Source organism: Pseudochaenichthys georgianus, chromosome 17 (genome assembly GCF_902827115.2).
Source record: "Pseudochaenichthys georgianus chromosome 17, fPseGeo1.2, whole genome shotgun sequence".
In the NCBI taxonomy this organism is placed as follows: Eukaryota; Metazoa; Chordata; class Actinopteri; order Perciformes; family Channichthyidae; genus Pseudochaenichthys; species Pseudochaenichthys georgianus.
This window is the reverse complement of record NC_047519.1, coordinates 26,629,574-26,648,064: the sequence shown is the minus strand read 5'-3', so window position 1 is coordinate 26,648,064 and position 18,491 is coordinate 26,629,574. Positions and strand designations below refer to the sequence as shown.

Below are 18,491 nucleotides of genomic sequence, written 5' to 3'. Positions count from 1 at the left end.
GCTCTTTTTGTGTTTTATTATCTGCATTGATAAATAATTGTTCCTTTTTTTTTTAGTAGAGTGTACTGTAATGTGTATTTGCCACAAATGAACAGTAGATGCCAGCATGTAGCCTTCTATCCGAGGTTATACAGTAACTCAACACTATTGTATCAAGTTTTTCTCTTAGTATGCACGAGTGAGAGGAAATGCAGACTTCAGCACCCTGAGGCCAGATTTGTTACGGCTGAGGCGAGCCGAGTACAAAATATGAGCCTCAATCATAATGCTGCTGAGGATGGAAACAGTCTGTAGTGCCCCATGACACAATGGGGCATCTGTTGCCCAAGCCGATCTCTTACATGGATTTCGATACCTTTTTATGTTTCCATAGTATTATTTTTGGAGGGGTTGTTTAAATTTAACATTTTAAACAAGTTAAAAAATGTGGTTTATTCGGTTTTAGATTATTTATTTTTCTAGATTGTGGCTCAGTGTTACCAACTCTGTTTGCCTTGCTGCAGCTTCAATCAAACTTTTGACAATAAGTAATCGCTTACATACAGCTCTGAAAAAATTAAGACCCCTGCAAAATGATCAGTTTCTCTGTTTCTCTATCCTTCAGAGGTCATGTTGTGGTCCCATAACTCGCTGAACGGTCTTCACCAGCTGTTGAAGATCTTTCAGCTCTTTCCCTGTGCAGCAGTAGACCAAGATGTTGATGGTGGCACAGACGTGTATCATCAAGGCAAAGAATCCAACTCCTTAAGCATTTATCTTCATTGACTGACTGGACTAACATGGTTAAATCACCCAGTGGAGATGTAGGGCTAGGAGTCATTAAAATTACCCATGGAAGGTTATGTTCATTAGACAGTGTTATGATAATATGATGATATTCGTAAAGGAATTTTCTCAAGAGAGCTACACTGACTACGTGTTTGAGCGATAGGGATACACACACACACACACACACACACACACACACACACACACACACACACAGGTACGTGATCCATCTTCAGTATCTCACGGGAGTCGAGCTAATTTCATGCCCACTGTAGTTTCAGTCCTCACGTTATTACATTTTTAGTGCACACAGAATTGCAGGACCAAACGCACCACAGAGTTGTTCACATTGGTTAAAAAGCACGTGCTGCCCTCAGGTTGTATTCCTCTTACCACTTGCTTTTTCTGCTCAACAACTGCATCCAAATCAAATCCCTTTGTTTAAAACTTTACCTTCACCTGTTAATGAACATACTCATCGTCATTGCCATGATTAGATTTCCTAATTTCCTCGTTTATCACTGCTGCTTGTCCTTCAAGGGGATGTAAGGCCAAGTCCCATTTGTCATCAGGAAAAAAGGTACATTGAGGAGCACTTAAGATAAATCTCCGCCGTCTGATTTGGTAATTTCTTAAACTGATGTGAACAAGGCCTTCAGAGAGCGGACAACTGCTCCCAAGTCCTTCAGTGGATCCCAACCTTTTTTCCCAAGAGCCCCCCCAAATGACTCCTGTTGGAATATGTGCCCCCCCCCCATTTTTGAGACTTTTAAACTTGAATAAACTTGAATTGCAACAGGGGTAATTCAAGTTTAAAAGTCTCAAAAATGCTACAACTACTGTCACAAACTAGATGAATGTGAAGTATTTTGTTAAAGGAGGATGACAGCGTAATTAAGGAGCACGATTGGAGTGACTTTGATTGTTATTGGACTCAGGATTAATTCATTTGGATTCCCGCTGTATAAAGAAATTAAAGGATGGCGCGGAAGTGGAAACAATTCACAAAGGGATTAAACTGTTTAAAACACATGCTCAAAGTAAGCCGGATTTTGCCGATGTGTTTATGTGGATTCAAAAGTCGTAAATAATCTACAAAATTGAGGAGACCGATCTGATCGGAGCAACTGTGACAAATAATCCAACTGAAACCAGCATGGACAGTGACTATGTTTTAAAAATGCGCTTATCCAGAAAAGCCTGGTTTGGACACTTTAAGGGCAGAAGAAACATTTCTATTAAAGGAAAAATTATACATTTCTGTCTTTTTACTTGAATTTGTATTCAAATTAATTAATCAATTATTTTTTATATTTTTATTGTAATGTAGAGACGAGGCTTTTAGTGACAATCATGTATTGCTTTAAAAAAAGAAAAGAATAAAAAGTCTAAATATGATATTTGGCCTCAAATCATCTGAGGCCTGGAGCTTCCCCTGCGATTTGTGGCGCCTCCCCAAGGGGGGCATGCCCCCCAGGTTGGGAACCACTAGCTCATTCATGAACGCAGTTGGTAGGGATGAGACAGAAGTGGAAATGTTGTTGTCTGACCCAAAAGCCTTGGGGTTAATAGACTCATCATCATGGGTGGCAACTCTACAAATATCCCTTTGTTTCTTTGACTGAGGTGTTAGATTGACCGGGTGATGGTGTGTCTGTGATGTCCAAATTGCTCATGTGGGGATTGCCCACAGTACTGAGTATGTAAGTCGCTTTGGATAAAAGCATCTAACAAGTAACATGTAATGTGTGATTGACTCTCTTTGTTGCAGTCTCTGTGTTTGGAAAAACGCTGAAAGTGGTATTTGATGGCCAGCTGGATGTTCGAGCTGTATGTGTACCGGTAACATTTATTTTCTTTCTGTATGCAGACCTGCAGAAGTGTCAGACCAAACCAGGTCAGGCATTGAGACGAGACGTGAACATTACAAATATTTTATTTATTTTAAAAACAGGTGTAAACATATTTTATGAAAGGAAATGTGCTTCAGTATTTTAGAAAAAAAGGGATTGTTTTACAGTATTTTCCAGGTTAAGTGTTTGATATAATTTGTTTCTGTTGTGTATGACAGAATATAACCAATAACCATACGTTTAAACATTTTCAATTAACAGATGAGCTTCCAAAAGAGATTGGGTTTAAAAATAAGCGTAGCCTATTTAATTTGGCTGCAGAGGAAAATAGAACAACAAAGGCTTAGTTGTTTTCTATTTATAGCAGATATCAATTCACTGCAATGGAGGCTGGGGCTTGTCTCACGTGCGCGCACACACACACACACACACACACACACACACACACACACACACACACACACACACACACACACACACACACACACACACACACACACACACACACACACACACACGGTGCTAGCAACAAGTACTTCTCATCGTCTCCTGTTCTTAACCTTTCCCTGAACTATTTGTGCAAGAACTGGCTGTGAAACCAAAGGTCCACTGCTAATCCCTCACTGCCATGAGAACCATCGTAATTTATAAGTAGCAAAAGCACTAATCACATCATTCTTTGAAGGATCCACTTGTCCCCACCCTACATTGTATTTTGTGTTGTTTTACTTGTGGTCTTCTGTTCCACAAAAGCCTGATATCCCCACAATGAACAAGATGTGAAAAACAGTGATCCAGATATGTCTTTCTCCAGATCTCCGACATTCCCTTGATTTATACTGATACTTCGAGGTCGCCTGATGGAGAATAGGGGCTCAGGTGCAAGCTAATCTGCTCTTACCCTACACTCATTAGGATCAAGGCCAGCAACCACTTTCTCCTGGTTATTGATCACCGGAGAAGTATTTGACTCTATAAGAGGACAGCAGCGCAGGCAAACTTTAGAGGAGGCTCTCCCCTTCCTGCCTGTTGAATCCTGTGTTTGTCTTTGAAATTCAATATCCATTTCGTATTCAACATCAGGCTTTTTTAAAGTGTTGTTGAATCTCATCTGTTATGTCTCCAATCAGCTTGTGTTCGATTGTCTCCTAGATCGGTAACTCTTTATCTGACCCTATCTTACCCACTCAATATTTATTGTATACATAGGTGTTGGTTAACCAGCAGGGAAGGCCTCTCCTGTTGTCTTAGCTTTTCTATTGTTATTTCTGCCATCATGTCTCTCTTTCTTTCTCATTTCACTTAGCTTGAGATAGGCTTTGCTACATACACTGTTTCCAATGCTATTTCCCTCGCCAAGTAAATTACTAAAATGTGGTGTCTACGGAAAGTCGTTACAAACTCAGGAACACAACTAATCAGATCCTAGAGGTTTTAAACATTCCTCCAAAGTCAGACAAAACTATCTGGAAGAGAAAACAAAGGTTACCAAGACCTACACTACATACGTGTGCACACACCCGTATTTCCGCAGCAACACAATGGTATTAGAACTCTAAAAATAAGGCCTAAATTGTGATAAATCATCATTAGTTCCATAGTTTTATATTTTGATTTGATCTTTCTTTCACCACTAGATTTGATGTTGTAGTAGAGCTGATGATTTCAGTGCCTATAGGTAGTAATTAGAGCAGTGTTAAGCTGTATCAGTTAGTGAACTCTCTCTCTCTTTCTACCTCACTCTACCTTAATGTCTCTGCATCCAAATTCAGTGATGTACGTACTTTGGGAGCCAGCCATTGTGGGAGGAGACAAGACACATGGACTTGACGCAAACACTTAAACACACACATACGCACATAGATTAGCTTACACATTGCCTCTCCCCCAGATTACTGGAACTATCAGAAGCTTTAAGAGGATTTCACAATGGGGTGGGTGTATCACTTGAATCTCATGCACCTGATGGCTATTGATCCATCCTAAGCCTTCAAGCAGACACGTGCAATAATAGCCACAGTTGCACCTGACCTTGCGTTTGTGTAGTGTTGTTGGAGGTTGGGCAGTGTCTTGCTTCTTTGAAGTTAGGTCTAGAGAGCAGTACTTTGAAATAGCACAGTCCTATAGACAGTGTCTCTATCATAAATATAAAGTTGTTGGATGGAAAACATCCAAACAGTATTGCAAACGATACAAAAAAGGAATAAAAACACAAAGATAAATAGATAGATAGTTAGTACTTTATTGATCCCAATTTGGGAAATGTTTGCGTTGCAGCAGCATACAAAAACACAAGGCAATGTACATAAGATAAGACACAAGAAATAAACAGTCCGAAATATTTCAGAAATAGAAATAACATAGCATTACAAATTAAAAAAAGTTAAATAATATTACATTAAAAAAATATACAAGTGGAAATACAAATTTCCAGTAACAAATATAATGTAACAAATGTAATGCAGGATACTGTTGTGCAACTACAAGTGTGAAAATACAAACCTCTTTTCTAATATAGTCTGCAGTTAAAATAAATGTGTCCATGAACAGTATAGTCTAGCTGTCAGGTTTATTGGCAATGCTGATGTGAGTGGAATATTAGAAGGGGGGTGTTGTCTGTAATAGAGGAGACGCTGAACGAGTCCCTCAGATGTGTAGGTTGATAAGCAAAAGGTTGTAATCAGCAAGCTGTCATGTGAGAAGACGGGATAATATCAGGTAAACTGTTTAGGGAAAGGCAGGAGCTGCATCAGGAGTACATGGTTATATTTGATATTTTATGTCTAACTGTTCTAATCCTTAAAAAATATGTAGAATACAATAATTGGTCAATGTCCCTTTACAATATAATAACTAGCTATGAACCTTTTTTTTTAACTTACCCTGAAAAGGAAAGAGGTGTTGTTTCAATATGTATTTATATATATATTTTCAATATTTGCCTTCCCAGAACTCAATTGTTTAACCTCTCATACAAATTATTATGGAAAGAATGCAAGATCTTTAGGAAGGAAGTAAGATCAGAAGCTGGATAATGTAATTGATTTGTTAAATCCTAAATGGCATAATTCATCCCTGGCCCTGAAAACGATTTCTTAGGCCACTGGGTGGGGCTATGTTATTTGACCTAAAAATCTAGATTAATTTAGCTGCTGATCACAAATGTTAAAAACAGAACACACTACATATATCTGATTATGACAGATGCTTTTGTTTCTTTTTACTAAGGATATAGAAAGCAAAACCGCATTAACACGCTTTTCAAGTTATGTGTTGTCATATTTCTATGTGCAATGCTTTAGAAAAATAATTTTGAAAACATTATTAGAATACAGGACAAACAGATGACCTGTGTTGGATCAAGATTTTGTTGTGTGAGGTTTTTAAAAATGGAGTCGAAACCCGGTCAATGACCTTGTTGACCCTGAACTGTCAAGTGCATCCACAGATGAATTATGTTTGAATCATGAATCCTGTGGACACATAGCTTCTCCATGTATCTGTTGTGACCCCAGAGGGGACAAATCATTGGCTGTCGGGAATGAAGGATAAGCTTGTGGATTTTTTCCCCAAGACCACTTTTGATTTGGTAATTATGTGTGCATTATGTTTTCAGCCCTGACAAATGGAGTTCTGCAGGTTCCCGCTCAAGGCTGAATTTGGACTCATTCCTTTTAAGTTTATGTGAAAAATTACTGGCTTGTGGCCATATTTGATTTATACTTTCTATTCTATTTCATAACTAAAGGAAAATAAACATATTCATCACCACGTTATGGATCTCATAAAGCTTATATATTATCACCAAGTTCTCCATCTGTTGTAGTTTTCTTATCATAACAATATAGCCTTTTCAGGAATAGCACACCTGACTGACAACTGTGAAAAAAAGGCGTTTTCTTTCTTAGCACATTTTAATTAAGGCTGACATCAGCTAATTCCCAACATGCATTGCCAGTCCCTCTTGGGTCTGGCTTGGCTGTTTCATTTGCTGGTGTTGAGCCAATGCGTCTGTTATTATAAGACCAGCAATGCCTCAACCACATCTGGACACTGAGGGAACTTGCCTGCTGCATTTTTTGAGAGAGAAAAAGAGGGTGACATTTCTCACTGCTTACTCCAAAAGAGAAGCCACATTTGAGACATGACCAGGCCTATGAAACTATTTAGGTAGCAAGCACTTTGCCAATATCTTTTATGTGCTATAGATTAGCTTTTTAAAGAGAAGTTTTACAACTGACATGTGGCGGAGAAGATTTTAATTGCTGCAGAGAGCTCAAGCTGTTGAGTCATCAAGCTGTTATTGAGGTAACGATTTGCAATGTAAATATGTAAGGTAATCAGCTGTTTAACACATTTAAAAATGTTCAGAGTTTTTTTGTGTAATGAAAGAGCAAGGGACAGAAATAGAAAGACAGATAGAGGAAGTGAAGACGCTTCTTAGTAGAGAGGCAGGGAGAAGGCTGCTGTCTCCTTGCCGGACGCCCTTGGAGTGCAGCATTATGGTGTAAACTCCCACAAGACCTCTCTTTGTTCTCAGTAGATGAGGACTAGCGGAGTGTGACCGTGCACTTACACCTGAAGCCATCAAAATTGGAGAGAATAACACTTTTACACCGTGTGATGCCTCTACTCTCATCCCCCAATGTCCCCTGCCACAAAAAGGCCAAGAGGTCCCTTTTGGAAATACTGCTTGCTTTGCCACAAATGCAAATACACCATCCGTCAATCACCTGCTGTCAAACAAACTACAAACCTGCATGTGTAGATACATAAATGGCAATGTGAATGTCAGATATTCATCTTGTTTCAATGCACAGTTTGACATTTGCATCAAAGGAATGAGAGATGTCTTACAAGATTGAAAAACAGCAGCGCTCATTATTGAGATTAATTTAGGGGCTGCTACACAAGGAATATTGAAATATTGATCAGGTGATGACAAGAAATCAATGCCAGATTAATTGCATTCTGGTCCACAGGATATGTATGACGACGCTGTTTTGTTCCATTTGCATATCACCTCAGGCTTGTTATGGTCAGTGAAAGGGCAAACTACAGTATTAGGGTAATAAAGTCCAGTGCAAAGTGTCAAGGGTAAGAAACTTAGATAAGACTAAAAGCAATGCGCCCTACATGATCTGTCCCACATCTCTCTCTGAGGAGCAGATAGATAATGCGGAAAAGTGAGAAAGGCAGCCAGACCAGGGGGAAAGGTAAGGGCCAATGTTGTGGACACAAAATAAAATTATTTCGCAAACTTGATCATGAACTTATAATGTATTGTTTTAAATCATTGTTTGGTATATACATTGTCATTACTTCCAAAATCACAATGGTACTGCTTCTATTTTGCCTCTGAATTTGGTAGGCTGCCAAATGTATGATATTCGAAGTTTCTATTTTCACTACACCCACCCTCTCTCTCTCTCTCTCTCTCTCTCTCTCTCTCTCTCTCTCTCTCTCTCTCTCTCTCTCTCTCTCTCTCTCTCTCTCTGTTTACCTTTCAGACTGCTTAGAGTGAGATGAGTGAAAGCTAAGCTACCAACAGCTGAGAAAGAGAGGGCAGCAGAAGGTGTGTGAGTGTCGTATAGCATGGTGGAGGGCTGGACTTTGGGACCATCCATCTGTCACTTTCTTACACCCTCCTTGGCACTGACGGGTCATGGCAACGGCAGCCTGTGACGGATGACTAATCTTCCCTTGGTAATGATTAAGACACCACCCCCTGAATGCCAAGAGGGTGCTGATGGTGAGGGTGGCTGCCTCACTGGCAACACAGAAATCATATGATGAATGGCATGCAAGCATGTTATCACGTGTGTGCCAAGCAAACACAGCAGCTGCCAGCTCAGTGAGAATTTCATGAATCATGGCCTGGAAACATTTATTTATTAGTTCCTCGTGTTCCTCTCATAAGTGAGTAAGAGACAGGAAAAGGAAAGGCATAAATGAATCAATATATGTGCATATTTAAACAAATTAGATTGCGCAGGCTGTAATGATGGAAACATGTCATGTGTAGGAGGAAAATAAAAGGATATTGCCATTATGGATGATGTATGCACTGTTGTGTCACATTGGTGAGGGGAGCTCTGCAGCCGCACCAGTCTAATCGTCTTGACTGTGTGTTGAGAAGCTGAGACCTGTCTTATCTTTACCTCATAATGCGCAGGCGTGATCCTATCTGAGCCTTGCAAAAAGCTTTTACCATCTGAACTAGACGTCGTGTGCGCTGCTCCTCATGTGGCGCTCAAACGAATGCTAAAAAAAATTGATAGGTCTTTTTTTTCAGATCGCGTTCAAATACAGCCGGGACATGAAGGTTTCTGTGTTAGCTGATCTCTCCGAACAACACGATTCAACCTGTGGATAGAGTGGAGCGCGTGTGTGACCACCGGCCAGTCTCCGGATATCTGGGACTCTCTAGCCTCTATAGCCCGCTGTGCAGCGCGCGTCTTTTCCCTGTTGGCTCCGGTCTGTGTTGGAGGAGGAATCCGGTGTTCCCTTTGACCTAAGCCGAGAGCAGGTATTCAGTTTATGAATGGCACTGACATGGAGGAAATACCGTTTCAGAAAGTCAAAACCAGGCGGAAGAGAAGTCACTGTCCAACGGGCGTCCCTTTGACCACCATCGCGTGTGAGGACGAGTTCGACTGCAAGGAGCTCGAGTCCCTGTTCCAAAACTACAACCTGAAGCTGGAGCAGACGTCCGCTCTCAAAGCCCTGGCCGTGCTCATCTTCATGTCGTCGACACTGGCCTTAGTGGAGTTGCTGTCCGGCCCCAGCCTCACAATCTCCAAGGGGTCCCATCCGGTCCACTGTGTCATCTTCGTCTCCCTGTTCATCGTAACTAATGTCAAGTACCTGCAAGTGACTCAGCTCCAACAGATCGTCAACCTGGCATTGCTTTTCGGCTTCACTTTCTCCTTTCTCTGCTGTCCCTTCTCGCTGGGCGCGATGGGGATGGAGCCCCCCACGTCCCCCGAGCAAGGCGTGTGGCAGCTCATCCTGGTCACCTTCGTCGCCTATGCGCTTCTGCCTGTGCGGACACTGTTGGCGGTTGTGTTTGGAATAATGGTCTCCGTCTCCCATTTGATTGTGACTGCCACTTCTGTCACAGCGAAAACACAGAAACTATGGAGGACGGTACGTATGTTCTGCAGACTAACTACGGTGCCTTTTATTGTTTGTGTGTTGTATTGTTACAATCAATAGGCGTATTATAGTATTTAATTTAGCGTCGTACATTAAATATCATAGGTATAATGTAGGCCCATGCAGTAAAACATTATTAAGACTTCATTTCAGAACCTAGGACAGTTCCCTTAGACTTGATGCATTTGCTTAGGCATTGATCAAATTAAACAAACGTGTATATTGTATACAACATAATTGCTAGCTGGTGTCAACCCTACCAATAGATCAGAGTTATGAACCATGAAGAAGAATTTGAGGCGATAATTCTGATCTTAAAGTCTGGTGAAAAACAAAGTGAGATTGAGAGTGCACCTTTCTGCTTAATCAACTATTGTCCTCCTTAGATACTGCAATATCACACCTTTAAATAAATTCAGATGTCTACAGAGATTCTGTAATAATAAACTACGGTATAGCTATAGTATACCTGATGTATACCTGCTTTAGGTCACTAAAATGAAAACAAACAAAGTTAGTCTGCATGCCGACTGTTTCCCCGGGGTGTGATTTCCTGGCTGGGAATCAGGAACCAGAGTGACATCCTGCCAGCACCAGAAGTAGGGCAAACAGAGTTGCCCACACACACACACATACACACACAACACACTTTAACCACACTGTATGCTTCAGTTATGGAAAAGAGGGCAAAGTCATTCATGTCTTTCCTGAGCAAAAATAGAAATTGGTACACCACTCTATATATATATATATAATATATATATATATATATATATATATATGTACCTATTTCCCAAAAACATACACACTCACAATTCTCACTGTCATCAGGTGTGAGGAAAGAGGATATGTCCCATCAGTCAAACCCTCCAGGGTAGTGGAACATGTCTGCCTCTGTGCAGCATATGACATGAAGATTGTGCATTTTGTGGAAATGAAATGGCGATTTGATCAGTTCATCACACCCTTGGCTGGTGACAGCGTATTTACAGAGGAGATTGTTTTCCTGTATGTAGGCTTTGAGTTACCTGCATTGCCATGTGAAGGACAGTGTTAGATGTACTACCAGAGATAGCTAATCCATTAAGCTTAGAGATGAGCTGTGTGGCATGACCCCACACGGCCCAGGCTCGCACCAACAGCCAACATAGGTCCCAGGCTCTCAGCAGACATTACCATCTGCTCTCATGGCTCAGTCTATATGTGAAATGTCTTATCACCAAAGCTAGTGAGGGACATTTCTTGAAAAATAGGTTATTACTATTTCCTTTGCCTCAGCTGTTAGTTTTGCTGACATCTAAATTCTCTCTGCCAAGAACAGGAACATTCAGTAATACATATAATACATAATACATGGTATATGGCATTCATTTACAATCTTGCTTATAAAGCTTTGATTAGACAAGCAGAACACAACAACACTGAACATCTAGATCTATCAATCGCATTCACAATACTATAGTGACTGCTATATTTAAAGTAACAAGTCCCAGTAACATTATGGATTCTAAAATGCACATAAAATGAAAGCTTTTTCAATGCAATGTTCCTGGTACACATATGTCACTTTGACACACAATTTAAATAATAAGAGCCAATGTAAAGTTTCCTCACTGCGTAAAACTATGGAGCTCTCTTGAATGGGTGACATAGCTCCAGAGATGAGTACAGTTTAATGAAGTCAGTTATTTCCCTCTGAAAGGCACATTTTGGTTATGACCACAGTGTTTTGCACCCCTCATCTCAGATGTCCAAATGTACCAACTCAAGGCTGTCAAGTAACTTGAGAATAATTTGAACATGCTGGTGCTTGCCAGCATTGATGCCAAGCACAAAGACAGACTGCTGCTGCCAATAACTCCCTTTTCAAAGCAATCCATTATTAATTGGACTGGAAAATATGCCTGTCTGTGGCAATGCAAGTTGTTATATTGAGTTTCTGTATATATTATCCGAAGTTTTAACAGTCTATTTATGTTGTTCAACATTTGTTTTAATAAGTGAACTGACTCAGTCCCTAGTCATAGATTTTTCTTGTGGTCAAATATGCTTCATCATGTGCTCAAGCTTGTGATGAATGACCAATGATATGAAGGAAATGAATTCCTTTTATTCTTACGAAAATGTAATCCCTGCCTGGGATAACAGCTTGCTAGTGATGTGGATATAGTACTGTGTTTGGTTTGTTTACAAAGTCATAGCCAGCCAACCTCAATCAAGTAGAAAGAAACTCTCTTTTCATTGTGTCCTGCACAAGGTTGAAGCAGTCATGCTGCTGTGCATCTGTTGTGATGGATGAACCACAGCAAGGCTTCTCAAGCACTTTAATGTCACAGACTCCAAAATAGAGAAATATTGGGCCCCCCACCACACATCTCTCTTATGGCAGATGTCACAAACACTGTGCACTCAAAGGTAATAGTTGATAATTAGTGTATTGCATGCCTGTCACCCAGCTCAACAGATACACACACAATAAATAGGCAAAGAACAAACTAAAGCAAATCTAGAAAAATCTTTAAAGGAACAAAATCTTAAAGATGCATTACTTAAAATCGCAATCATGGGGAATTGAGATGTCTAGTTTTATTCTAGTTTATCCCTCAAAGGCCCACTTGCGGTACCTAATGCCCAGTTTCAGGACCTTATAATTAGGAAAATACATTCACAAATACAACTGTACATGCATATATGAACGTGTGCATATATGTGCATTTGAATAGCAATCAAATGACATGCTTAATTTGAGTATATACAATAAATGAACACACCCAAAAGTTACACACCCAAACATATGTTTGAGTGTTAATCCTGCTACATATTTTTCTTCTGTTTGCAGTTGGTTGCCAACACAGTGCTGTTCACCAGTGTCAACCTGTCAGGGCTGTTTGTGCGCATCCTGACAGAGCGAGCCCAGAGGAAGGCCTTCCTGCAGGCACGCGGCTGCATCGAAGAGAGGCTCCGCATGGAGGATGAGAACGAGAAGCAGGTACAGTCACCTGTGCTCTGCTGAAACTATGGGTAAAATTAGATATGTGTCTAGAATTATTTTCTCCTGCGTTATTCCCCCTCTCTCTCTCTCTCTCTCTCTCTCTCTCTCTCGCTCTTTCTCGTGTGGTGAGTCATTTCAACACATTATTCATTTCTGCTGGGTCTCATGCCTTTTTGGTCTAGCACATTTCTTATCACCACTAACACTTTGTCCTATGATAACTTTGCTTTGTTTGACTATATAAATGTAAATTTAAAGTAACTGTATCTTTCTCCTTCCCTCCCTCTCTTTCTCACACTCTCTCTCTCTCACACACACACACACACGCACGCACGCACGCACGCACGCACGCACACACACACACACCACACACACACACACACACACACACACACACACACACACACACACACACACACACACACACACACACACACACACACAGGAGCGCCTGTTAATGAGTCTGTTGCCCAGGAACGTAGCTATGGAGATGAAAGAGGATTTCCTGAAGCCCCCAGAAAGGATCTTTCACAAAATCTACATCCAGCGCCATGACAATGTCAGGTAGGATCCTCACATCCTCACAACACAGCTGTAGACCAATCCCAGTGATATTTAAATCCCTCTTGAATTGACTTAATTAATACTAATACTTTTAACAGTGGTGCCTGAAGATACAATATTTTCCTCATTGGCGAACGACCCATGAGAATGGAATAAACGCTGTCTCTGTGAGTTATGGAGCGTGCAAATAGGCTCTGAATAACTCGTCCATACCTTGGAAAGAACATCCAGGGCTACGCCTTTTTGAGTGATCTGACCCAACAGTGTCCTAAAACAGTTTCCTTAAAATGGCTCCAGGCTGCAAGCTGAAATATGTAATACTTAACATTGATTATCAATGGGTAGTCCCTGACTCACGTGTTTATTGTCAGTCTTGATAACACTGAATCGAAATACAATGCACTTTCCATTTGGATTAATATAGTTATTAACATTTTGTAGCAACTATAGGGACAACACGGAATTTACCCAAATCTGTGCTAAGGATAATTTGGTAGTGCATTTGCCAACTTCTGGGCCATCATAGGGCAAATAGCTTTTTGGAGTCAGGCACTAGAGTAAGGCAGATTAATCAATGCTCGGTGAAGAGGGAATTCCTCTGGCACTTGTGCAATATCCTGCACAGCTTCCAAGATCCCAGCAGTGTGAGAGCGATAATGTCTGTCTTAAGATCATTACTTTTCGCTACAGGGTGATGACTTTTGAACTTCTGAACTCAATAACTATCAAAGAAGTCTTCAGAAACTAGCTTTCAATAATGTCACATCAGTTAGTCTCTTCAGACTCTCTTGAGAAGTTACAGTAATTCCTTTTTCACAAGACATTAGTTTATATGCTGTGTCAAAACAATTCTGACACCATCATAGCATTGATAATATTTCCTCTTTAGCAACTATTTGTAATCAAGCCAGCAAACAAACCAGTCAGTATTTGTTAATATTTGTTAGTAATTCTTCCTCCAGACTCCTGCAGCATTAGTTGGCTCTGCTTGACCTTGAAACCTTCTGTCGATAAGATGTTAACAGCATGTTTAACACAACATTCACTCCTCCATTGTCTGCTATTTATAAGTCCGTTTTTTTATTCTGCTTTTAATCATGTATCTTAATCTGCATTTCTTACTGTATTCTTAAATCTCCTTTATTCTGCTCCCACATTCCCTTGTTTCCTTTTCTTATCCGCTCGTCCTCCTTTTCAGTGTGTGCTCAGAGCAGCAGGGACGCTTGAGGAGGAGAGTTTGCTTAGCCCCAGGATTAAGTTGCTACAGGGGATTAAATGCAATGGAGACTAAATTATTGTTGCATAACACTGTATGTGCATGGTGGATAAATATGAACCCATCTCAGTGGAGCTCTACTGATTGCATTTGTGCCTGCAACTCCTTCAGATAGCGCCACCCTTTGAGAGTGATCTAAACTGGATGTGGACATGATTTATGTGATTTGGGCTACTCTAATTAAGAAGTAAACAGCGTGCTCAATGTACTCCGAGTTTTCTTCATTATGTTCGGAGACTGTGGGCAGCGTTTGATCTGATTAAAATCCAGCCACGGGGATATTGTAGTAATCGCTCACGGAAAAAATAATAGGGCTCCAAAGAAACAAATCTGAAGTTTATTTAACAAGATATGTAGGGTATTAGAGACCCATTTATTGTAATTATTGTTATGGCTTATAATATAGTAACTTATTAAATAATACATATTAAAAATGCTCTTGACCTGGAAACAAAAGTGCTGACTGTATAGGAATAAACCTCCAGTCTTTCAGGCTTATCACCACTATATAACTTAGCACCCACTTTAGCACAATATTGATCTTTACCACTCGTTGAATTTGCAAGCATTTAATTTTTGCCATATTTCATTCCACGCCCACATATACGACAAAGATATATATGGGCAGTCCCTTACACTAATGATGTTATTTTACCCAGTTGATATATCAATTATAAATCTTCTAAGGGCTTTCCTTTTTACATTACTTACATTTCCGTTAAATAATTATTAGAATAAGAGAAAAACCGGTCTGTTACTACTGACATGGTTTCTTGTAATGTTTTTAGAAGCTCACTTGCAATGTAAAAAACAAGTTTTATTTAATCCTTCTAAAATGTAGTGTAAGCATCTTCACGCTCGTCTTTGTTAGCTACTTTATTGGCTCGAAGTCAGCACATACACTGCCCACACACTGTAGCTCCAGAGGGGCCTATCCAAAGTTAACCCCTGTGTTGGCCTGTGTTTCTGCTACATGATTAAATTGAAATCACATGTGCCAAAATAGCTACAGTAATGCTTCCCACAGAGGGAAATAGGAGATCATTGAGGAAATATGTGCCATTGGAGAGGAAATAATGGATCAGGGAGTTCGACTTAGACAATATTATGAGACAAGTAGCAGTTAGCACACGGAAATATCTGTGCGTAAAACCTAAGTTTAATCATTTGAATTTTGGTGCTTTAAATGCTGTGGATAGAGTTTTCTGAGCCAGAAATATAAATTGGCAAGAGGTTTTGACCTTGACCGTGGAACAGTACAGTACAGTAGATTGGGTGTAGGTAATCGCTGTACAGACTAATTTATAGCTGGACTTACAAAACCAGATTAAGAGGCTTCAGTCTCAATCTCTGTGCTTTTCAGTGATCTTACTCGTGAAAAAAGAGTACCTTTGAGATGTGACATTACTCAATAAAATGTTGCTTGATGTATCTGCAAATTCTATGTCAAATAACTCTGGCAACACTTCAAATTTGTATGTTTACATTGTGAACAAGGACGTTTAAATACAGATAAAATCAAAAACTATGCAGGCGGATATTAAATGTATCGTTTGCAGATGTTTGTGTTATTACCTGCGTGTTCAGCTCTTACCCAACATCCACATCTGTCTTTATGATTTAGTTTGCCTGTCCTCCAACACATGGACAAGGTTATTAATTACAAAGTAGGCTCCAGTGCTGTCCTGTTTGATGTACATACCTCTATTTTTGTACTTTTATGATGTGCTGGGTTGGACAAGTTGCTAAGTAGTTGCTCATTTTGGTAAGGTAATTAATCATACACATTTCAAAGCTGAATATGCAGTTACTAACAAAACATGTATAGCTTATTTAGAATTGACCAGCATCTTGACTGGAATAACATGCGCATTGCAAGATCTTTTCTAATGTTGTTCAGTGTTTACAAAGCATCTTCGTAAACCTGGGACAAAGAGATCTGACCTGAGAGAGGAACACATGCCCCATGCTTCACATTAAAGTGGAGACAATGGCATGCATGTGGTTCCTTTGAGGTGAACACAGCTCAAAATAACAAAGCCTGTAGTAGGGCTCCAATTATGTTAGTTTAAGTGGTGTTTATTCCTTTTCAGGAATTGTGGAAAGAAAATGCGGAAAGACAATTTATACAACACCGTCTTACAAAAGAGCATTTGAATATGAGGCATACATTCATCATGAAAACGCCCCAGTCTGCTACCTCAGATGTCCCCTCCGAAAACATAAACTAAGGCATGTGTCACTTTGCAGAAGTCTGTTAGCCATCACACTAGGGAACATCCTAAAATATGTGTGGACGGCCACTATCTTGTCAGTGTAATATCATTACATTACAGAGAGAGATGCACTGTAAGCAACTCCAGGCAGACGTTGTAGTGCTACTGTGCTATTTTTAAAAGCAGAGCCCTGAAATCATTAGCATTGTTCCTTGCAAGCAAAGTTGATCCTCTAGTTTTAATAGCCAGCACTCTAAAGTATGTACAAGAGACACACTGTAAATTAGTTGTGATTGGCTTTAACAACATCATTTTATTATGCAATTTGCACAATTCCTCTCTTCTAGCAACTGGTGGTCTTTGAATTGATTACTGCATGTGGGACAGTGAAACAATTATAATTTTGTACAGCTTGCCTGATTATTGAAGAAAATGACAGAAGGCTAATGACATTTGTGTCAAAATTATAATCAGCAGTTGAGCTTTTAAAATGGCCTATTCCAGACCGTTTACAAGAAATGTGTATGTTTGTTAGGGGGATCAAATAAAAGGGCATGTGTTGGGTAATTCAATTCACACATTAAATATGCTTTGACTGCATCCGTATGCTATTTTGTCCACTGAAATTACACATTTTTGAAGTTATTTTGAATGTCTACACTTGATTTATATATGTGTAAGCCAAAGCTACTGGCCAATTGAAACATTCATACACAGAAATGTATTCAGCATCTTTAGGGTGACATCTGTGAGACCACAAAATGACATTTAGCAGCCCCCCTTTAGAGATATCTGCACTCTGTCACATTGTGAAAACACCAGCCCACATGCAGCCTATAGTCTGCCGTCAGTGTGAGAGTCGCAGACATGTGAGTTGGACAGGACAGAGTTTGATGACTAACCCTCTTCACACCCTCCACTGCCACCCAACACTCTGGGCAAAACCTTAAAGTTCCTGATCTTCTCTGACGCAGATAGATAGTGATTAGTTCCTCAAAGGCTGGTGAACCCTTTTAAGACACTAGAGTTTACAACAAAAGTAACCTTTTCCTTCCAGGACCTGTTGTCAAGTTTGAATGAAACATGATTAATAAATGCAAAAAAGATATAAAAACAGTGAAAATAACCTCTGCCGAACTTGAAACCTGAAATTTGAAATGAAAACACTCATAAGGAATTATAAGTTAAAATGCAATTAAGGTGGATCTTTTTCCATTTTTAAAAATAGGAGGAAACCATTCGATTTGTTCAGAAAATAGCATCTAGCCTTAGGCCTCTGGTGAGGTTGCGTTCCCCATGGCAGGGTTTAACTGACACCTGATGGCCAGCGTTGCCCTGTAGTCCACACATGTTGATACAAGACGTGAGATAACCTCAACACTCAGTATACTGATCTGTGTTTGGACTGATGACGGTGTCACTTACATGCAGAGTCACTGAGTCCCATATGGAGCGTTTAAATCACAGATGGGACTAACAGCAAAAGAGGCGGCTAAAACAACATTAGTCTCCCAGCTGGTTAACTGCTTGTGTGACTGTAGAGATATTAGGAACTATGTTTAGTGCCCGCCTACACATATATTAGACCAATTGTATTACTGCATCTTCCGTCGTTACCAACAATGTAAGCCAACTGGAGAATATTAATGTAGGAGGTGATATCA

General features: G+C 40.0%; 1 protein-coding gene across 1 annotated transcript in view; it reads left to right on the top strand.

Moving 5' to 3' along the window:
• The first annotated feature begins 8,509 nt into the window (after positions 1-8,509).
• LOC117462870 (adenylate cyclase type 1-like) overlaps positions 8,510-18,491 on the top strand; it is a 44,906-nt gene continuing 34,924 nt past the window's right edge. Inside the window, exons 1-3 of the mRNA XM_034105222.1 lie at positions 8,510-9,770; positions 12,619-12,768; positions 13,217-13,335. Coding sequence (XP_033961113.1) covers positions 9,162-9,770; positions 12,619-12,768; positions 13,217-13,335 — 878 coding nt within the window. The 5' untranslated portion in view covers positions 8,510-9,161. The remainder of the gene's footprint in view (positions 9,771-12,618; positions 12,769-13,216; positions 13,336-18,491) is intronic.